Raw genomic sequence first — 23,786 nt, forward strand, 5'->3', positions numbered from 1 at the left:
TGTATGTTTTTGTGAGTTTTCCACAGGACTCTAAGTTCTCATTTGAAATAAATGAAATGAGTAGACTACTCAGATGTTCTGTTTCTACTTCATTTTTGTCTTTTTCTTTGTCTTTTATTTAAGACACATCAGTTAAACCTAAAGCTGCTAACATAAAAAGTAACCCTTCAAGTAAGTGTGATTTAGATTTCCCATAAAAAAACCCACATTCATTTCCTTTTATAGACCAAATATTTTTTTTAAATGTGGTTTTAAGAAAATGTCTGTCTGTATTTCTTATGTCGAGGTCTAGCTTTATTCTGTAGCATTGGCAATGGAAAATGTGGATTAGCTGAAAAGAATATTGGTCAACGACTCTCAGAAGATAACTATTTTTTCCCTCAACATGTTTTACAATCACTTGGTTTGTTTATTCTTGAAATTATTTCACACTTTCTTTTCCGTTTCTCTATCACCTACACTAAAATGTAATATCTATTACAAGGTAAGAAATTTTGCCTAGATTTTTTTAACATTCTCAAGGTTTAGAAAAGCGTCTAGCAAATAGTTACCACTAAATATATATATATATATTGAATAAAATTGTTTATTGTTCAAGTTGAAACATACTACCAAATTTGCTTTCCTTCTTTTCTCAGTATATTGTTAAAAATTTTGAGTTTGATAACCTTTCATTTCCTTATAATTTTAGTGTTTTGTTATTTTATATTTTATCTCAGTTTCAAATAAACGAAATAAATGGAATGAAAATAAATAAAATGTATACTGAATCAATCTTATGAACAGATATCAATTTTCATGTATTTACTAATTTTTTTATGCACACCAGGTTATGATATAAGTTGTAATTCTGCATATGCTGTATATATGGCAGGATGTATATATCAACATTTGGATTTTTATACTGGTTTAAAAATTCACAGCAGTAATTATTTAATAGTACCTCATTTTCTACTTTATCTACAATGCTGCCTAATCTGTTTTTTCATTGATACACATGACTTCTTGTTTGTATCTTTTCTCTTTCAGTTTGCCTGATCTGTTTATGTTCTCATGTCATTTTGTTGTAACAAAACTTTGTTGAACATAGCTTTAGCAAAAGTCTTGATATCTAGCAGAAAAAGACCACTATTTTTTTTTTCTTCTTCAATAGTGACAGTTCTACTCTTGGATTTTTCTTTAATGAACATAGAATAACAGAGGATATTAATTTAACCCCTAAAATATTCTAGGATTAATTGGCATATTTATTAGATCCAGTGGTCCTATTAAAATTTAGCTGTGTTTGAAAATATTTATTTAAAATTATAGAATAAGTTCTACATAGATCTTGTCTATTTCTGTTAGATTTGTTCAGAAGTATCTAACAATGTTTCTATTGTGGCTGTTAATTAATTGTTTCTGTTTATTATTGACCTTTAGTATGAGAAAATTCACAAATTAGTTACATTCAGTTATACTAATATTATTTCTATTAACTAGTCATTAAATTATTTTTATATTCTATGTTGATAATTATATCAGCAAAAATTATTTTAAGTCCTTATCTTTTTAATTTTCTGTGGTGGTCTTAAGTGTGTTGGAGAATCTCCTCAATGATATTGAAAAGAAGTGGTATTATCATCATTTTGTCATAATGATTTTCTAAAAATCTACTAATACTGTTAGGTTAAGAATGATGTTTATCAAATTCAGGGCTTCTGGGGGAAGGGATAGTTTGGGGAGATCATTATACACACTATATATTCAAAATGGATAACCAACAATGACCTATTGTATATTACATGAAACTCTACTCAATGTTTTGTGCCAGCCTGGATAGGAGGGATAGTGTGGGAGAAAATGGGTGCGTGTATATGTATGATTGAGTCCCTTTGCTGTTCACTTGAAACTACCACACCATTGTTAATTGGCCATACTCCAATACAAAATAAAAGTTTAAACTTTGAAAACAAAAAGAATGTTTATATAGATTCTGATATATATACTAAAGATTGTTTATCATGAAAAGTTGTTGAATTATAATAAGCATGCATTCCATCTTGATGCAATCATGTTATTTCTGCAATCTATTGTTTGTGGCATTTTATTTAACATTCTTCTGAAAGAGAATTATTACAATACTGAAATAAACTGAATTTGGTCATCTGTATGCTAAGCAGTTTTATATAGTGTTTGATATGACTTGGGACTCTTTTACAATCTTGTAACAATGTTCATAAATTAGGTTAACTTTTCCTTTATCTAAACACATTTTCACCTAATTTGGAAATCAAGGTAACTCTAGTTGTAGTGAAAAAAGTAGCAATAACTCCTTTTCCCCCTATAGTTTAGAAAACTTTGTATAATTTATAATGAAAGTACTTGAAAGTTAATTTCTCTCTCTTATAAAACTATTTGACATTTGTGCTATCCATACAAAAAATTTTTTAAATCAGGTATTCATTTCATAAAAATAGCTATCGCTTTATCAAATTTTACAGAGCTTACTTTTACCTACATTAATTTTATCTCACACATTTTGTACATAGCAAATAGTTACAGTGTCTATGTAACTGCTCTATTAACTAAAAATTATCTCTTGATTATTATCTCTTATTTATTGAATAGACAGTGGATTTACTGGTTGAAGTTCTGTTTTTACAAGCACATGTTCAGTGAGACAACAGACTGGTTGCAAATTGGGAAAGAAGTATGTCAACACTACATTGTCACCCTGATTATTTAACTTATATGCAGAGTACATCATGAGAAATGCTAGACTGGATGAAGCACAATCTGGAATCAAGATTGCTGGGAGAAATATCAATAACCTCAGATATGCAGATGACACCACCCTTATGGCAGAAAGCAAAGAAGAACCAAAGAGCCTCTCAATGAAAGTGAAAAAGGAGAGTAAAAAAAGTTGGCTTAAAAGTCAACATTCAGAAAACTAAGATCATGGCATCCAGTCCTATCACTTCATGGCAGATAGAAGGGGAAACAATGAAAACAGTGACAGACTTTACATTTTTGGGCTCCAAAATCACTGCAGATGGTGACTGCAGCCATGAAATTAAAAGACGCTTGCTCCAGAAGAAAAGCTATGACCAAGCTAGACAGCATACTAAAATGCAGAGACATTACTTTGCCAACAAAGGTCTGTGTAGTCAAGGCTATAGTTTTTCCAGTAGTCATGTATGGATGTAAGAGTTGGACTGTGAAGAAAGCTGAGCACTGAAGAATTGATGCTTTTGAATTGTGGTTTCAAAAAGACTCTTGAGAGTCCCTTGGACAGCAAGGAGATCTAACCAGTCCATTCAAAAGGAAATCAGTCCTGAATATTCATTGGAAGGACTGATGCTGAAGCTGAAACTCCAATACTTTGGCCACCTGATGCGAGGAACTGACTCATTGGGAAAGACCCTGATGCTGGGAAAGATTGAAGGCAGGAGAAGGGGACAACAGAGAATGAGATGGTTGGATGGCATCACTGACTCTATGGTCATAAGTTTGAGCAAGCTCCAGGAGTTGGTGATGGACAGGGAAGCCTGGCATGCTGCAGTCCATGGGGTCGCAAAGAGTCAGACACGACTGAGAGACTGAACTGAACTGAACTGTTCAGTAAGAGTTCATAAAAATGACTCATTTTTAAAGTTATTTTCCTTTAGAGTACATATTTTTGTTTTCTTCTTCAAATTGCCCCATCTAATTTATAATAACAATAAAGATAATGATAGCTACTATTCTATAGAATATAATATTATAAAGAAGTACGAAGAGTCCAACTTTCACTAAAACTTACTCTAAATAACTTTTTTTCTTAGCATAGTCTTTAATATAAAAAGTAAAAAAAAAATACAAAGAGTTCCCATAACCCAGTGTCCAGTTTCTCTTACTATTGGCAGCATATATTAGAATGGTATTTTTTCACAACAAATGAACTGATGTTGATATTAAAGAAACTACTTTATTCATATTTCTTTAGTTTTTACTTAATGTCAATTTTCTATTTCATTATTCCATCCAGGACACCATCTAATATTTATTATATTTAGTCATTCAGTCTCTTTAAACTCCTTTTGAATGTCACAGTTTGATTGTCATTATTTCTCAATGAAATGAAATGTCATCATTTTTTAAATATAAATTATAATTTTATAATTTATAACAAGTTATAAATAGCTAAAAACCAGAGCATTAAGGCATTTGTTGATATTTGTTGCTATTCTGGCAAGAGACTTGGTGCTATTGTCCTGAGCAACAGAGGGGCAGTGATACAATGAGTGGTGTTCAGAAGGAAAACAGAGAAAAGAGCCCTATTTATGAGCAGAGATAGACCTGAGTCACTTACATACATAGAAAATGAAATTTGGGATGTAAGTTGATAATTATTTATACTAGGCATATGATGATTCATCAGAGAATTTTTATTTTGTATACACTTTCTATTTTTATTATTAAAAAGTCATGTGTATGCATACATACAAATATCCATATAATCAAAGCTATGGTTTCTCCAGTAGTCATGTATGGAAATGAGAGTTGGACCATAAAGAAGGCTGAGCACTGAAGAATTGATGCTTTCAAACTGTGATGCTGGAGAAGACCCTTACAAGTCTTTTGGTCTACAAGGAGATCAAACCAACCCTGCATATTGATTGGAAGGCTGTTGCTGAAGTTGAAGCTCCAATACTCTGGACACCTGATGTGAAGAACTGAGTCATTGGAAAAGAATCTGATGCTGGGAAAGATTGAAGGCAAAAGAATTGGGTGGCAGGCAATGAGATGGTTAGATAGCACCATCAACTCAATTGACATGAATTTACGCAAACTTGGGGGATAGTGGAGGACAGAAGAGAGTGGTGTGCTGCAGTTGATGGGGTTGCAAAGAGTCAGACACAAGTGAGGGACTGAACACCACTAACAATATGTACACACATATGTATATATACACATACATGTTTAGGTATATATACCTATATATGTATGTATGTATTAACAGTATATACATGAAAGCTATTTCTCCGTGGTTTCAGTTTATATGATATAGCACAATTAAATCCACTCAAATGAAATGATTAAGAAGTTTAATTTTTCACAAAGTGATTAAGAAGTTTAATTTTTTTCTCCTTTTTTCTTCTACCCACTACTTACAAATCATTCACTTTTGGAAAAAATTCAGAAAGTGATTCTGTTATCCCACCATTTGTTTCTTAAAACTCTGGCTATTTGTTATCACTGAATTTACCATGTTTAAGTCATAAAATGATGTTAGAACCTAACATTTATTCCATCAAAAAGGGAAATATTCTGTGCAATGAGAGGCGGAAGTACTGTGGTTTGTGAGGTGCTTTTTCAACAGAAAGATGAGATGAGAAAAACACTATCATATCTTTCTTCAGGGATCAAAATTGACTGGAAATCACTAGTGTCATTTCTAAATGGGGAACTCAGGACATGTCTTGTTTTTTTTTTCAGGAGGCTCTTATCCACAAGAATCAGGATCTTCTATCTCTGATCAGGTGTGTGTCTGTGTGTGTCTCTCTGTGTGTTTCTAACAGGTATTATTCAAGATATAAGAACTCTTGAGGTTTTAACCTCAAGAAAGTTTCTAAAAATATTTATGCTGTAAAGTAATTCTAGTTGTTCCTTAAGTGTTTGAATTGACTTATTGAAGGCAAGGAATACTTATTACTTCTGGGGTATGTTCTTTTTCACTTTATTTAATGATTGATAAGTAGGATATACTTATTGAAAAATCAGACATTTTGCTGTTGCTGTAAGATGAAGCCTTCAAATAAAGCTAAAAGAATAAATCTTTGCTTTTGGGACTAGAGAACTGAATTTCAATTTAAAATTTCACACTCTTGTGCAAGTCACTTACACTATGTGACATACAACATTACTTGCAAAAAGGAAACAAATTATTTTCATTGTTTCCAACAATCATGATCAAATATAAAACAATTTTTTAAAAAAATCTAAGCATTATGCATATTTATTCAACACATTTCGTCTGAGAGCTATGCTAGACAATGTGAAGATATTAATGTATAAACAAATGTGAGATTATTTTTGTTAATGATGATGATGGTGATAACTTGTAAATAATGGCAATGATATGGACAGAAGCTCAAAAAAGCATACTAGGAAAAATCATTCAATAGAAGTTTATATATCCTACCCAGATTTACCTTACAAAGAAAGTAATTACTGCTGTATCTTAGTGTAGGTGAATTAAAAGCAACTACTACATTTTTTAACAGTTTGAAATGATTATTTTTAACTTTCTAGTAAGGGAAAATTTTAAGGTTAATGTTACTTGATTTTATACAAATTCTCATTTCCACTCTTTCCTTTTTTTAATATCTGCATGCATGAACCTTTTCTGTATTCTCACTTTTCTAATGTAAATATATCAACTTACCACACAGAAAGAAAACTAGAAAAAAAAACCCATTTTTATTTTATTCAGGAACCCTTTCTAAAAATGAAGACTCTGAATTCATCTTTGATATAGATAAACAATCATAATTATACAGTAGGATTGGTCTGAGATAGGTGGGCTCATCATGGCATAGGTACGTACTTTTGTATAAATGGAGTTTACTCTTTCTGTATAATTTTTAAATACTCAGAATTTGATACAAACATATAAGTCACAGAAAAGCAATTTACGTTGAATCACTTAAGTTCATATTATATTTTAAATCAAGGCTTCAAAAACTTGAAAGCTTTTTCCCCCTTCACTAACTAACAAAGTAATGTGTCTCACAGTTTGAGGCAGCCTAAAATAATAACAGCTTTAGGATTTGGAGTTAGAATTGAATTTTAATCAAGCTTTTAACAGTCTCTAGCTTTGAGATCTGGGACACTCCACAGCCTCTATGGATTTAAGTTTCCTTTTCTAGTAAATAGAGATGAAAAAAACAAGTCATATTTACCTTAGTGGATCACTCAAGTGACATAAATTTGAAAATGCTTCTTAAACTAAAAGTATTATAAATTAATTATAAGTGGTAAGCAGTATGACTTTGGCCACCTCTAAGATTAATTTCTTCAACCATAAAATACTCTTCCCTTATTCACACATTTAATAATAAAGTTTGCTACGTTACATATTATGTGAAAGTCTGTCATTCATTCGTGTCTGCCTGTTTGTGACCCTATGGACTGTAGCCCACCAGAATCCTCTGTCCGTGGAGTTCTCCAGGCAGGAATACTGGAGCAGGTTGCCATTTTCTTCTCCAGGGGGTCTTCCTGACCCAGGAATCAAATCCAGGTCTCCCTCATTGCAAGCAGATTCTTTACCATGTGAGAAAATAATGTTTCAGTTTAATTTCAGGTGTAAAAGGCAATTCATATTAGCATTTCATTTATAAAGAGGCTTTTACATATTCAGTAATGATTAGTATTCAAAAGAAATTTAAAAAATGATTTTTCACTTTCTTTGTTCAGAGGCAAGAGTCTTTGCTTATCTTTATCCTAAAATTTTAGAGCCTATTTTATTCTTTGTAGGTCCTTCACTATAAATAATATTAGAGACACTACTATATACTCTTTACTACCTGATTTACATTACTGACACCAGATGTATATTATTTACTTTCACTTTTTAAACAATCCACACCAGACTGTGTTAATATTCTTTGTCTTCCTTCATCCAAACCCCTACCCTTTTCTTTCTCTTTCTTTCTTCTTGCAATTTGTGAAGTTATTAGTTTAGTAAATGTGGCTCTGTGAATCAAACAAATGTCTAACTCCTTAGAAACCAGTCTTTTTCATGATACACTGTCTTTATTTTAATGTTATATTTCATTACAACACATTATCATTTTAATAGTACATAAGATTTTGCTAGAGATATTTTGCCATAGCATAAATAAATATACTTTTGTTTATATCAGTTCAGTTCAGTTCAGCTGCTCAGTTGGGTCCAACTCTTTGCGACCCCATGGACTGCAGCACGCCAGGCCTCCCTGTCCATCACCAACTCCTGGAGTTTACTCAAATTCATGCCCATTGAGTCATCCAATGGTTGATGCCATCCAACCATCTCATCCTCTGTCATCTCCTTCTCCTCCCAACTTCAATCTTTCCCAGCATCAGGGTCTTTTCAAATGAGTCAGCTATTCACATCAGGTGGCCTAAGTATTGGAGTTTCAGTTTCAGCATCAGTCCTTCCAATGAATATTCAGGACTGATTTCCTTTAGGATGGACTGGTTGGATCTCCTTGCAGTCTAAGGGACTCTCAAGAGTCTTCTCCAACACCACAGTTCAAAAACATCAATTCTTCAGCACTCAGCTTTCTTCACAATCCAACTCTCACATCCATACATGACTACAGGTAAAACCATAGCCTTGACTAGACGGACCTTTGTTGGCCAAGTAATGTCTCTGTTTTTTAATATGCTGTCTATGTTGGTCATAACTTTTCTTCCAAGGAGTAAACGTCTTTTAATTTCATGGCTGCAGTCACCATCTGCAGTGATTTTGGAGCCCCTAAAATTAAAGTCTGCCACTGTTTCCACTGCTTCTCCATCTATTTGCCATGAAGTGATGGGACTGGATGCCATGATCTTAGTTTTCTGAATGTCGAGCTTTAAGCCAACTTTTTCTCTCTCCATTTTCACTTTCATCAAGAAGTTCTTTAGTTCTTCTTCACTTTCTGCCATAAGGGTGGTATCATCTGCATATCTGAGGTTATTGATATTTCTTCTGGCAATCTTGATTCTAGCTTGTGCTTCATTCAACCCAGCATTTGTTTATATCACAAAGTATAAAAATCATAAGGTAATGCAAAATGAAAGTAATTTGATGTTATGCTTTAAAAAGGATATGAATGGAAATGCCAACTTAAATTTTAAACATTTATGAACTGAGTGGCAGAAAGACCATGACACAGTGGCTTGAACTGTTTTTCTCCAGAGATGAGTGAAACTTATACTTATGTCAGTGAACGAGTAAAGCCTGGTGCTTCTAGACGATGGCCAAAGAGAACATGTACATTAACCGCAAGGCAACGTGGAGAAAACCGTAAGTCCTGTGTTCCATTTGTCTCTCTCAGTGTACTAGGTGAATCTTAGAAATTGTGACTAAATTTATGATAAGCACTCCGTTTATGTTACCTTCATGAAGAAAGCAGAAATGAGATTCTCTCTCATATGCTATATGATCTTCCCTGGTAGCTCATATGCTATTGGAATATATAATAAAATTTAGCAGAAGCTGTTGTGTTTAGAATCTTTAATTCCCTAAAAATGATGAAATCATCATAATAATGAAGACAGTAATTTCTAAGGGATGACTGAACAACTAAACTTGTGTGTGTGTGTGTGTTCCGTTACTCTTTGCAACCCCACGGGCTGTAGCCTGCCAGGAACCTCTGTTCATGGAATTTTCTAGGGAAGAATACTGGAGTGGGTTGCTCCAGGGGTCCAGGGGATCTTCCTAAGCCAGGGATCAAACCTGGGTCTCCTGCATTGGCAGACAGGTTCTTTATCACTGAGCCACCTAGGAAGCCATGAAAAACTAACCTTAAGGAGAACTAAACAGAAATAGAAAACAGAAGGGAAATATCAAATTTCCTTCAGTTCAGTTATGTCCTTAAACATTATGGAGGAGATGACTTGACCGCTATTCACAGAAATGTTTCTGGGTGGTGAAGAAGGTATGCTCTCAACCAATCTGGAATATGGTGAAAAATAAAGCCTGAGATAGCTTACACATAAGGAAAAACAACAGGTTACTCTCACCTATAAATTTTGATTAAATGTTAAAAATAGATTATCAAATAACATCATTTTACAATGATTAATTATAGGAATGAAACTGTGCACTACGTAATAATCAAAGTGGAAAGATTATATGATCGTATACATAATGCTGAAAAGGTTTCAGATAAAAATCGATATGAATTTTTAACTAAAAAGAACTTAATTTTATTTTTTTAATTTATTTATTTTTTATTGGAGGCAAATTATTTTACAATATTATATTGGTTGGTTTTGCCATGCATTGACATGAATTCGCCCCGGGTGTACATGAGTTCTCCCTCCTGAACCTCCCTCCCACCTCCCTCCTCCCTTTATCCTCCCTCTGGGTCATTCCCGCCCGCACGCCAGCCCCGAGCATCCTGTAACATGCATCGACCCTGAACTGGTGATTCATTTCACATAAGACAACATACATGTTTCAATGCCATTCTCCCAAATCATCCCACCCTCACCCTCTCCCACAGAGTCCCAAAGACTGTTCTATACATCTGTGTCTCTTTTGCTGTCTTGTATACAGGGTTATCATTTGCATCTTTCTAAATTCCATATATATGCGTTAGTATACTGTATTGGCGGAGAAGGCAATGGCAAGCCACTCCAGTACTCTTGCCTAGAAAATCCCATGGATGGTTGAGCCTGGTAGGCTGCAGTCCATGGGGTCGCTAAGAGTCGGACACGACTGAGCGACTTCACTTTCACTTTTCACTTTCACACATTGGAGAAGGAAATGGCAATCCACTCCAGTGTTCTTGCCTGGAGAATCCCAGGGACGGGGGAGCCTGGTGGGCTTCCGTCTATGGGGTCACAAAGAGTCGGACACGACTGAAGTGACTTAGCAGCAGCAGCATACTGTATTGGTGTTTTTCTTTCTGGCTTACTTCACTCTGTATAATAGGCTCCAGTTTCATCCACAACTTCTAAAATATAAGTACTGCCTTTGATATATTTTTTTGAAAGCTACCATTATGCTTATTGCTAAATGGCAGCAGCATTTTCATTGTAGTTAGAAAAAGAAAAGAATTTTCATTATTATTACTGTTGAGTAATATTGATTGTTTTGCTGGTGTTAACTTGAATTAACAAAAAAAGGAAGAGGTAAATGATATAAAATTGGAGTTAAAAGGCAAAATTAATATTATTTGAAAAAAATATGTGATTTAAAATATTTTTTAAGCTTTCACCTAAAGTATTACAAACAATAAGGATATCTAGTAAGTGGATTTGATTGAAAATATGACAAAAATCAATTGCCTTACTAACTACAAAAACAAGGAAAATGTGATGAAAAACAAATGCCATATGCATAAAACAAAATATCAGAAAAGAATAGCAGCACATTTTTAAATTGAAAACCTTAGAAATAAACTTGCTCATTTAAAAGTGTACTGTTGAACATAAAATAAGACATGTAATAGAAACAGAAACTATTCAAGGATAAAAGACATTTTAAAAATGTAAATTATCTCTCCATATTAAAAGAGAAAGGGATGACAGAGGATAAGATGGTTGCATGGCATCACCAACTGGATGGACTTGAGTTTGAGCAAGCTCCGGGTGTTGGTGATGGACAGGGAAGTCTGGCGTGCTGCATGTAGTCCATGGGATCACAAAGAGTCAGACACGACTGACCGAATGAACTGAACTGAATTTATACATTTAGTGTAATTCTATGGAAAAACTATTGTATCATATTTTTGAACTGACAGGTTCTTGGAAAGCTATTAAAATTCTTCAGGCACATATGGGGCTTCCCTAGTGGCTCAGATGATAAAAAATCAGCCTGCTAACACGGAAGACCTGGGTTCAGTCCATGGGTTGGGAAGATTTCCTGGAGGAGGGCATGCCAACTCACTCTAGTATTCTCGCCTGGAGAATCCCCATGAACAGAGAAGCCTGGTGGGCTACAATCCATGGGGTTGCAGAGTCTGACACAACTGAGCGACTAAGCACAAAGCACGTATTAAATGTAATAATAGGGAAAATCATCCGAAAAATGAAATATAATATTACATTGTGTGCACTAACAAATACTTAAGTATTTTACATATTAGAAAATTTTGCATATTGTTTAAATGGAAACATAGACTAAAAAGTATAGGAATAAATGCAGGTATAAATTTGAATATATTATATGCTAATGGTATGTTTCATATCAATGAGAACACATTGATTCATTGAGCAAATATGTTAGAAAAAGTCCGTGTCCACTTGGAAAATAAAATTTTTATGTGCAGCTCCCACATAACTTAGTAAACAGACACACACACACACACACACACACACACACACACACACACACACCCCTACCAAATAAACCAAATACAAAAGGAAACCACAAAATATCACAAAGGAACATGGGCATAACATATTTTATAAACTCAGAATAAGTAAGATACTTTTATTCATATCAGAAAAAGCACAAGCCATAAAGAAATGTTTGATTAAGTCAACCATTACCCATTTTGACATCCCAAAATATCATATGTGAAGTTAAAACAAAATGGTATCTGGGACTTGTATTTGCAAAGCATGTGGCATGAAGTGAACTAATTTTAACCTGAAAAGAAACAGACCAGACATAGACGTCTCAGAGAAATTTTTTTAAAAAAACATTGTTTAACCTCATGAAAAAATGTTTAATCTTATTCATAACAGGAAGAACAAAGTTAGATTTTAAAAATAATACTGTGTATCAGATATATATATACTTAAAATGTAGAGAAATAGAAATATTTGGTGTGAAGGAAAGTGTGAAGAAACAGGCTTTTGAATTTATTTTTGGTGCTACATAAATTGGTGTGGCTTCTTTGGACTGAAACTTTCAATCATTATAAAATTGAAAAAATATGTGCCCTTTGATTAATTTCTCCTAGGGAGGTACTCAAAAACCATGCACAGATATATGTGAAGTATTACTCATATCATTATATCTAAAAGCAAAAACTAAGAAATCATTTAAGTATGTACTGGAAAAAAATAAACATTTGCCAATAATTAGATTTTGCCCATATACTGATGAAACACAATGCAAGAAGTTAATTAAAAAAAAAATTGACAACTTTGTAAGACTTAGTATGGAGTAATCACCAGTATATTTTCTTAATGTTTCCAGAATATTTTGTGTACTTCCTTAAATATGTGTTTTTAAAAGAGAGTTGAAGGAAACTGTCTGTATTTCTGATTATATCTGTGTGAAAATTTTTAAATTTTTTAAATGATAACTGAAATGTATTCTAATGGAGGACTAGGACTAGGGAATTTGAAGAAAGGAGTAAGAATAGATATTACATTTTTATACCCTTATTTTAAAATAATTTACAAAATACTTGTTTTATCTTTCCTGAGAAAAATAATCACAGAGAAAAACTGATATCAAGCCTCACCCCTCAATTAAAAACACTTCCAATATTTAAGTTAAACAGAAAGATAACAGAACCTTTTCTCATCTTTCTCACTCTTTTTTTTTTTTTGTCTTTGACAGCATCTCCATTTGTCCTTGCCAGATCCATTGCTATAGCTATGGGGATTCGTTTCATTGGAATGGTAACAATATGCAGTGCCATGATCATAACTTGTGAGTGATAATAGACAAAGCAATTAGCTGCAATGTTGATCTAACCATTGTAATGAATTACTTTCAGAGGCACAGAAATATAAACTAGTAATATTGAGTATATTTTTGATTGAGCTTATACTTTTGCTTAGACTATCATCAGTTACTAACAATATAAACTCTTTCAATGACTATTATTTTAATAGCATTATTCAACCAAGATGCTCCAATTTCTTTGAAAGGTAAGTGAAAACTTTCTGATATTTTGATGCACAAACTGCATACATCCATACATGGGCATAGGCACATATCTAATGGCATGAACAAGTGAATGAATATGAAAATGATTAATTGTCCATAATTCACTGTAGATGTGTTTATTTATAATGAGGAGGTACTTGTAAAAAGTAAAGGACATCATTTTGGCATCCCTCCCTGTATAAATCTGTAGAGATATGTCCTTGGGTAGGATCATAATGAATTAATTATCTTGAATTTTAGAGTTGAAATAAAAAAGATACTTAACCTGTCCAGATAAAATCTACTCATGTTCAGACCGGCTTCTTTACCCAGGTGGCGCTAGTGGTAAAGAACCCACCTGCCAATGCAGGAGACATAAGAGAGATGCAGGTTAGATCCCTGGGGTGGGAAGATCCCTGGAGGAGGGCATGACAACTCACTCTAGTATTCTAGTATTCTTGCTTAGAGAATCCCATGGAAAGAGGAGCCTGGCAGGCTACAGTCCATGGAGTCACAAAGAGTCAGACATAACTGAAAAAACTGAGCAGGCACACACACGTAATGTTCAGACGCAGAATTAACAATGTATTCTACCTTTCTAGAAAATTACTGTGGTCCATGTCCTAAAAACTGGATATGTTATAGAAATAACTGTTACCAATTTTTTAATGAGAGCAAAAACTGGTACCAGAGCCAAGCTTCTTGTATGTCTCAAAATTCCAGTCTCCTGAAGATATACAGCAAAGATGACCAGGTTGAGTATTTGCTTTAATTCCCCTTTCTATATTTAGTCTTAACATACAAACTGACTCACTGGAATGTGAACCTGAAGCACAAGAGAGGCACTAAGACTCAGATATAACAAACCCAAATCTTTCTGCATTAGAAATAAGAAAGCACAGAAATTCCAGGTATTTTGTATGTGGTGTTTAAGTCAGAATGATGCTAGTGGAGAGAATGCATTCCCCTAAGTGTGGCGGGAAATGGTTAAATGACTATGACCTTGCATTTATGAAATTCTGAACTCTGGTTTTATTTGGGGTTTCAAACAGGATTTCTTTAAATTGGTGAAGTCATATCATTGGATGGGACTAGTACAAATTTCCACAAATGGTTCCTGGCAGTGGGAAGATGGCTCCATTCTCTTGCCCAACCTGTAAGTTTCCTTACCAATTGGAAGGAAATGTAATATTGTATTTTGTGTAATATTGCAACAAGGACTACCTATCTTCCGACTTTGTTATATACTTGGAATTTGAAGCCCCTTGTACAACTTAGAATTGATCTGGGATGGCCTCATTTCTGTGTTACCCAAGGTTTTATTTTTTAACAAAAAAGATTTTACTCTCTGGAGATACTAAGATCTTGTATCACCTCATTTCAATATTTTTCATGCTGCAAGTGCATTTCATTTTTGCTGAAAGCAAAACAACTAGCATACCCAAGTTCTGTTTCTGTATATTATTAATATTTGTTGAGTGTGACTCGGTTTCCAGGAACTACGCAGGAATAACTACAGAGATGAATTGGGCTTAGAGTCTTCAAAAGCTTTACACTTCAGAGATATAGTTATAAATAAGTAAATTGTAAGCCAGTGTAATCAGTACCCTAGTGAAATGTGATGAGAGTAGGTTGGGAAAGCAAACACAGAAATTGAAGAAGCATATGAAAAAATGTGAGAAAATAGATTGAGACCAACTAAGAGCAGTTACTAAAAAAACTCTTGATTTTTTTTTTCCCCTACAATGGCTAGTTTTTGCTATATTAACAAAGTTTGTTCTTTTGTCTTTTTAAATACATATACTATCAAACCTTGTACTTTTCATTTTCTCAATTTCACACTGATGCAGCATCATTACTCTTTCTTCAACTTTCGATTTCCTGCTGGTTCCTAGTAGAAAACAAACCACCATTTATTACATTAATTATATAACTACAAAATATTCAAGATCCTGGGACAAAATAGATATACAGATATAGCAATCTCTACATGGACTACCAGGCTTCCCAGGTAGTGCTACTGGTAAAAAACCTGCCTGTCAATGCAGGAGACTTAAGAGATTTGGGTTCAGTCCCTGAGTTGGGAAGATCCCCAGGAGGAGAGCACGGCAACCCACTCCAGTATTCTTGCCTAGAGAATCTCATGGACAGAGGAGCCTGGCGGGCTATAGGTCATGGGTTTGTAAAGAGTCAGACAGAACTGATATGACTTAGCATGCATGCACATGGAATAGCCAAACACACATATGCACACACACTTGTATATGTATATTAGAGGATTTCACAGTTTATTTTTATATTTTTATCAAGTAAAATTGCATATATCTGAAGAAGACTATTTTTGCATAAAATAAGACATATGCCAACTTCTAAACTGAATTCTGAATTCATTCCTAAGTATTTGTTTTAATTTTTTTGCTTTCATTTTTACTCACATACATAGATGAAAAGATTTCAGACTTTTCAAATTGGCTAATTTCTAATGTACAAAAAATAGTGACATAATTTATAATAGAATGTAATTTTTACTGTTATATCTTAGTTGGCTGTATTTTGCATATCTATGATTAAGAAAGAACACACATGGTCCTAAAATCTCCTGAAATGATATGATTTCAGTGTCTACATTTAAATATTATTTCATGTTTGTATTTCTACATTAATAAAACTGTGAATATAATCTGTCCTTCTCTCTAGACTAACAATGGTTGAAATGCAGAATGGAACCTGTGCAGTCTATGGCTCAAGTTTTAAAGCTTATACAGAAAATTGCTTAACTCCAAACACATACATCTGCATGCAGAGAATTGTGTAAAAGCTTATAGTTAATAGAATATGAAGCATTCGAAGACTCAAAAGCCATTCTCTCAGAGAATACTCAGAACAAAACAAGTTCTTCTTGTGTTCAAGAAGAACACACACACTTCTTGAAGAAAACTTAAGAAGAAAATTCTATATAGTTACTGAATTTTTCCATGTATAGCATATAAAAATTTTTTTTCAGGGAATAAAAACTAATAGATAAAGATAAAAAGGTACACATATACAATGGAGTAATACTCAGCCATAAAGAAAAAACAAAAAATACCATTTGTGGCAACATAGATGAGCCTACAGATTGTCATACTGAATGAAGGCAGAGAAAGAAAATTATTGTATGAAATAGCTTATTTTTGGAATCTAAAAAATACATGATATAAATGAACTTATCTACAAACTAGAAACAGAATTACAGACCTAGAAAATGAATTTATGGTTACCTGGGAGTGGAAGGATACTTAGGGAGCTTGGGATTAACATGTACACACTGCTATATTTAAAATAAATAACCAACAAGAAACTACTGGTTTAAAAAATGGAGAGGGGACAAGAGAATGATACAGATGAGATGTGATTGGCCCTATGTTGATAATTTTTCAAGCTACTTGGTGACTCCATAGGGATTTATTACACTATTTCTTCCAGTTTTATGTATGTTTGAAATTTTCCATAATAAAAAGGTTTTTAAAAATTGTTTTAAAAAATTAAAGCTTGGTGGAGGGTATATGAGATTTCATTTAATTTTCTATATTTGAAATTTTCAAAGTGAAAGTTGAAAAATCAATAAATACACCCTCAAATCTTCAAAATTCCTCTACAAATTTAATAAAGCATATGATATGTTTGGCAGAAGTTGAATTATTCCTTGCAATAAAGAATATGGCACTAATTGCTTCAAAACTTAGAAAATAAATAGTTGAATTTGAAGGAGACTTACAAGGCTTCTGGGGAAAAAGCTCTACGCCTGAGTTGAAGCCTGTAGAATGACCAGAAGTTGTCTGGACAAATCATTTAGGGTACCAGAATTCTTGGCAAATGAAATGCTACATGCAAACATGTAGATATTAGAAGAATCTGTGACTAGGGAAAGCCAGTTGGTGGAAACAGAATGATAGAGAAGACAAGGAACATAAGATGTGGTGGAGAGATAAGCAGAGTAGTAACTAATAATAACTTTGTATTTTATTCTCTATTCTCAGGGCAATTACTCTTTGTGTGTTTTATGGAGGGCATTAAGAAGTGGGTTGAACAGCATTTTAGGTGGAAATTAGTATAAAATACCATGGAGAAAACTATTTATTTTCTACATAGCCAATCAATGGCTGAGGAATGTTTTAGACCAACTTAAGTTTTTAAATCATTGCCTGAATTTGTGTAATAGGCACCACCCAGAATTACGGAAACAGCAACCCACTCCAGTATTCTTGCCTGGAGAATCCTGTGGGCAACCTGTGGGCAAAGGAGCCTGGCTAGCTACAGTCCATGGGGTCCCAAGAGTTGGACACGACTTAGTGACTAAACCACCACCAACATTCTGTCACGTTTGCCTTAAGATTTTATTATTAAATTTTAAGTCATAAAAAGCATGCAAAAAAGCACATATGTTTGCTTTGGAGAAATTAAGAAATTTAAATTGCGTTTGGCTTCTGTTTCTGTAACTAAGGAAGGGAAATTATTAAGTTTCACTGAAACTAACAACAAAGAAATTTTATGATATAGTGTATACAGTTTAGAGAAAGCACTGCTAAACGAACAATGGTAAAAACACTGTGGAAACTCAAAATTTAGTGAAAATGAAAACCCTAAGAGCAAAGCAACCACAGAAACTAGCTTTCATTCTGAGAGTTTTTAATAAGCTTGGGGAACCTTAGTTTCTGTTTTGATGGTTGTCTTGAAGCATTGGAAACAAGCAATAAAGTTCAGGGGCTACCTAACTAAAGGATTAAATACAAGTTTTCTTTCTAAACTGGGGAACTTCAAAGCCTGCAATCTCATACTGTTATTGCTGTTTAGTCAATAAATCATTTCCAACTCCTTTGCAACCCCATGGACTGTAGCCTGCCATGCTCCTCTGTCCATGGAATTTCCCAAGCAAGAATATTGGAATGGGTTGCCATTTCCTACTCAGAGGATCTTTCCGACCCAGGGATCAAACCTGCGTTTCTTACACCTCCTGCATTGGCAGGCAGGTTCTTTACCATGAGCCACCAGGGAAGCCCAATCTCATATACTGAATAAAAAATTAAACTTGTATTTCAGGAAATAGTAACAAGGACCCTTGCTAGTGAAGCAAATCAGAATATGTCACCCCAAAATATGCCTCTCTGACATGAAAACCATTTTGAGCTAAAAATAATTAAGAAGTAACTTGAAATCACAACCTCAAGTATATCTGCACCCTATTTTCATAGCATGGTTATTCAAAAAACCAAGACATGGATACAACCCAAGTGTCTGTCAACCATCAAACAAATGAGTGCATAAAGAAAGTGTGATACATAATCAAGGGAATTCAGGTATATAGAGGAAGGAAATCTTGTCATTTGCAACATCAGTGGACCTGGAATAAGCCAGATACAGACAAACACTGTATGATCTCAGTTCTATGTGAAATCTAAAATAGCCAAATTCATAGAAACAAAGAGTTGAATCGTGGCTGCCAAGGCCTGCTACTGCTGCTAAGTCACTTCAGTCGTGTCCAACTCTGTGCGACCCCATAGATGGCAGCCCACCAAGCTCCCCCGTCCCTGGGATTCTCCAGGCAAGAACACTGGAGTGGGTTGCCATTTCCTTCTCCAATGCATGAAAGCGAAAAGTGAAAGTGAAGTCACTCAGTCATGTCCGACCTTCAGTGACCCCATGGACCGCAGCTTTCTAGGCTCCTCCGTCCATGGGATTTTCCAGACAAGAGTACTGGAGCGGGGTGCCATTGCCTTCTCCTAGGGGGAGGGAAAGTGGGAAGATGTTGGCCACAGGTACAAATTTCCAGTTATAAAGTGAATATGTATAAAACGGATAACTAAGGAAAACATACTGTATAGCACAGGGAACTCTGCTTAATACACTGTGGTGACCTGAATGGAAAGGAAGTCTAAAAGGAAGGGGATTCATGTATATGTGTGGCTGATTCATTTTGTTGTCCAGTAGAAACTAACACAACACTGTATAGCAACTATACTCTAATAAAATTAATTTTAAAAAGTAAAATAAAAAATACATAAGATGAATAAGTTCTGGGGATTTGCTATACAAGTTGGTTGCTAAGAGAGTAAATCTGAAATATTTTCACACCATAACAAAAATAAATTGTGATTATATGGAGTGATACTTGTGTTAACTAGGCTTATTGTAGTACTCATTTCATAACATATGTGCATAAAGCATCACATTGTACACCTTAAATGTATACAACATTATGTATCAATTATATCTCAATAAAACCTGTGAGAGGAAAAAAAAAACCGTTGGTGGTTTCCTTTTATCACCTAAACAAAACAAAAAACAAACAGAAACAGCAAATACAGAAAACAAGATCTCTCTACCCTTCTTTTTTCCATGTTGTCAGGCTATAAACTCTTATTTGACTGGAAATAGACCCTTTCGCCCACTGACAGCACCAGACAAATCTTAAATCTTCTTTCTTTACTTTCCTCCCAGATATTTACCTTCCCACAGTTTGTTGCCCTGAGGAGGTTAAAATTGTTTATCTTTGTTCTAATATCTCTCTACAAATGTATTGTCCTTTGTGCTGCTACATAACCTGCACTTCTAAGTCCTCACTTAGAACTACTCTTCCATTTAGGTTTCCCCCAAGTGATGTGCACTGCATGTGTTAGCAAACTTTTTCAGTGTTTGATTCAAGAGAACCACGTGAAAACCTAAGATGGATAGAGGTCAAGTTTTGTCTTCCCTGCACTAGTCTTGACCTCTGATGAAAAGAGAAAGTAAAAATCTCCATTGAGCATTTGTAATCACAAATCAGCCCTCTTTTTTAGTTTATAGCTCAAAGCCTGCCTGACAGCGAAGCCCAAGAGTATTGTATTCAAAAATTTATTTAAAGTGTTCAAGGTGAATAATGGTCTGCCTACTAACAATATTAATACCTTCCAAAAGAAAGCAGCTTCAATCCACTTTTCAAAAAATTTTGAAAAATAATCTTCCATATTCCTCGGACAAATATTGAGGAGGGGGAGTGGGGAATGATCTAAGAGGGAAGAGAGAGAACAAATATGATAATATTTTAACATAGAAATAGTCTGGATAAAGGATATATATGTAAGTGTGTGCATATACTTTTTCAGGTTTTTTTGTGTCAAAATACAAAGCTGAAAGAAACAAACAAAAAACCCCTGCAGTCATCCTTGAAGTCCCTCTTTCTCTTTCACACATCTAATATATCAGTAAATCTGAACACTGCACATATATACATCAGCCTTCATTTCTTATCACCTCCATTACTATCAGACCTGTTGCTATTGATGAATTGCCAAAAATGGATTTTCCTTAAATATTTTTATTTTACCTTAATCTTTGAAAGATATTTTTACTGGATATGAAATATTATTTTGGTAGTATTATTTTGTCATTTTCAAACTGAAATAGCATTAAATTCTGCCTTCCATTATTTCTGTTAACTGCTTGAATTACTGATCTTCTCTTTCTCTGGCTATTATTGGTATTTTTCTCTTTATTTTTGTTGTCAGCATTTTGACTATAATATGCCTTGTTATGGGCTTCCCTGGTGGCTCAGGGGTAAACAATAGGCCTGCAATGCAGGAGTCGCAAGAAACACAGGTTCCATCCCCAGGTCCAGAAAATCCCCTGGAGGAAAACATTGCAACCACTCCAGTATTCTTGCCTGGAGAATCCCATGGACAGGTTGGTGGGCAGCAGTCCATGGTCACAAAGAGTCAGATATGGCTGAAGAACTTAGCATGGGTGCCTTGGTATGGTTTTGCTTTTGTTTATACTGACCTGAGTGTGCTGCGTTTTGTTTTGTTGGGACGATGGGGGAGTGAGGTGGGTGTTACTGGTTCCATTCTTTTTCTACTCTTGCCTCACAACTCTGGTTCTATATAAATTTGTCTTGTTGAGTATGTGACATAATTTTGTTCTTCTTTCGACCTGTTTCTCTTTTTCTACTTCATTTTGTCTCTGTGCTTGAGTTTGTGTATTTTTATATTGACCAGTCTTTAAGTTCACCAATACTGTATTTTTCATTTCAATCTGATATTTAATTTATCCCCTGAATTTTTACTTTCAGATATTACAGCTTTAGAATGTCCATTAGGTTGTTAGTGGAGACAAAAAATTTTCTGGCAATGTTCTTAACAAATCTTAATTACATCTATTCTTGTCTATGATTTTTTCATAATTTTTTAACACATTTATCATAGTATAGGCTTCCCTTGTGGCTCAGCTGGTAAAGAATCCACTTGTAAGGCGGGGACCTGGGTTCGATCCCTGGATTGGGAAGATCCCCTGGAGAAGGGAATGGCTACCCACTCCAGTATTCTGGCCTGGAGAATTCCATGGACAGTACATGACTGAGTAACTTGGCTACTGGCTACTATCACAGTATAGAATTATTTAAATTTCTAGTCTGGTAACACCACTCATGAACTGTTTGTGTATCTGACTTATTTGTGTGTGTGTGTGTAGATTGTTCTTGATTATTGATAATATTTTCCTGCCTTTTTGGATGTGTTGTGATTTTTTTATTTTATGTCAAATGCCGTGTATAAAAGAACTACATTGGTCCAGATGAAGTTATCTTTCACCATAAAGTGATTCATCTTTTAATTTTCTTTAAAGTGGATAGGGTAGGAATGTGTCACTTTAATTAGGGAATTAGAGGAATTAAGTTTGAGTAACACTCTAGTTGTGGGCTTCCCTGGTGGCTGAGGTGGTAAAGAATCTGCCTGCAAAACCTGGTTCAATCCCTGTGTTGGGAAGATGCCCTAAAGACAGGAATGGCAACCCACTTCAGTATTCTTTCCTGGAAAATCCCACGGACAAAGGAACCTGGTGGGCTACAGTCCATGGGGTCCCAAAGAGTCAGACACGACTAAGTGACTAACACTTTCATTTTTACAGTTATATTATCTCTGTAATCTATGAGAAAGTTAGTTCTTCTCTTGACTTATTTTCATTTTAATTACTTACCATCTTACTACACACAGTATCGAATTTTGGCAGATATCTTGAGGGTCTTACCAGTCATGTATGTAAGATCCTACTATTCTTGGACTTCCCTGGTGGTGCGGTGGATAGGAATCCACCTGCCAATGCAGGGGACACAGGTTTGATCCCTGTTCCAGGAAGATTCGACTTGACATGGAGCTGCTGAGCCTGTGCGCCACGACTATTGAGCCCACGCTCTAGAGCCTGCAAGCCACAACTACTGAAGCCTGTGTGCCTAAAGTCTGTGCTCCACCACGGAAGAAGCTACCACAGTGAGAAGTCGGTGCACTGCAACTCGACAACAGCCCCCACTCTCTGCAACTAAAGAAAGCCCGTGTGCATCAATGAGGACTCAGTACAACCAGAAATAAATAAATAAATGTTTAAGAGTCTACTATGCTTCAGCTTTGTCATCCCACCCCCACTTTTAAACAGTAAAATCTCCACTTTTTTTTTTTTGTCCTGAATCTATGCCTTTCTTCTACTAAAGGACGAGCTTGCTTTTTAACTTGTTTTTTAGCTATTCCCAGACTCATTCTCACAGGTGTGACCTTGGTGCAGGTCTCCAATCTTGGTTCACTACTCCATCCATGGCTTCTATATACTGTTTTTTGTTTGTTTATAACTCTTTCTTCTGGTTAGTCTTTGCCTCCTAAACAACAGGAAAACTTTGGGAGGTTTCTCTTTTTTTCCCCCTCAGAATCTCTTGACTTTGTTTCAAAGTCTTCTCTCAGTTTTATCTCAGACTTTAACAAATGGCTTATGGGAAAGGTGACAATTTGAGGATCTTCAAATCTCTAGTATTGTCATTCTAGTCTATGTAATCACTGAAAGCTTTTCATTTTCTCTTTCTTTGGTCGTAGGCTGTCTGCTTTGGCCAAGATCTGATCCATACACACACACAAAAAAAAAAAAACAGTAGCAAAAATGGCAAATTGATAACTAATGCTCCCTATTCTGGAATTTAAACTAATTTAATGTGGGAGATCTGGGTTCCATCCCTGGGTTGGGAAGATCCCCTGGAAGAGGGCATGGCAACCCACTCTAGTATTCTTGCCTGGAGAATCCCCATGGACAGAAGAACCTGGCGGGCTACAGTCCATAGGGTTGCAAACAGTTGGACACATCTAAGCAACTAAGCACAGTAATCCTTCTGTAGACCTTTAATGCCTTAAAAATGTATTTTAACATTTTTTTAAAGAGTCTTTCTTTTCCTGCTTTGACTTTTCTT

At 34.8% G+C, this 23,786-nt stretch overlaps 1 protein-coding gene across 3 annotated transcripts; it reads left to right on the forward strand.

Moving 5' to 3' along the window:
• The first annotated feature begins 5,338 nt into the window (after positions 1-5,338).
• Positions 5,339-22,995, forward strand: LOC129536294 (NKG2-D type II integral membrane protein-like). 3 transcript variants are annotated; one of them, XM_088837338.1, is made up of 7 exons: positions 5,339-5,504; positions 8,912-9,019; positions 13,241-13,333; positions 13,519-13,554; positions 14,155-14,306; positions 14,605-14,708; positions 22,693-22,995. In XM_088837338.1, the coding sequence occupies exons 2-7, from the start codon at positions 8,914-8,916 to the stop codon at positions 22,754-22,756; spliced, it is 555 nt and encodes a 184-aa protein (XP_088693464.1). In that variant the 5' UTR covers positions 5,339-5,504; positions 8,912-8,913; the 3' UTR covers positions 22,757-22,995. The 3 variants fall into 3 exon arrangements, with proteins under 3 accessions (XP_088693464.1, XP_055251093.1, XP_088693463.1); XM_055395118.2 differs by lacking the exon at positions 22,693-22,995 and adding an exon at positions 16,250-19,860 and having other exon boundaries at positions 5,341-5,504; XM_088837337.1 differs by lacking the exons at positions 5,339-5,504; positions 22,693-22,995 and adding exons at positions 5,660-5,684; positions 16,250-19,862.
• The last annotated feature ends 791 nt before the right edge of the window (positions 22,996-23,786 follow it).

The sequence above is a fragment of the Moschus berezovskii genome, chromosome 6 (genome assembly GCF_049115385.1).
Source record: "Moschus berezovskii isolate FMDL1 chromosome 6, NW_MosBer_1.0, whole genome shotgun sequence".
Classification (NCBI taxonomy): domain Eukaryota; kingdom Metazoa; phylum Chordata; class Mammalia; order Artiodactyla; family Moschidae; genus Moschus; species Moschus berezovskii.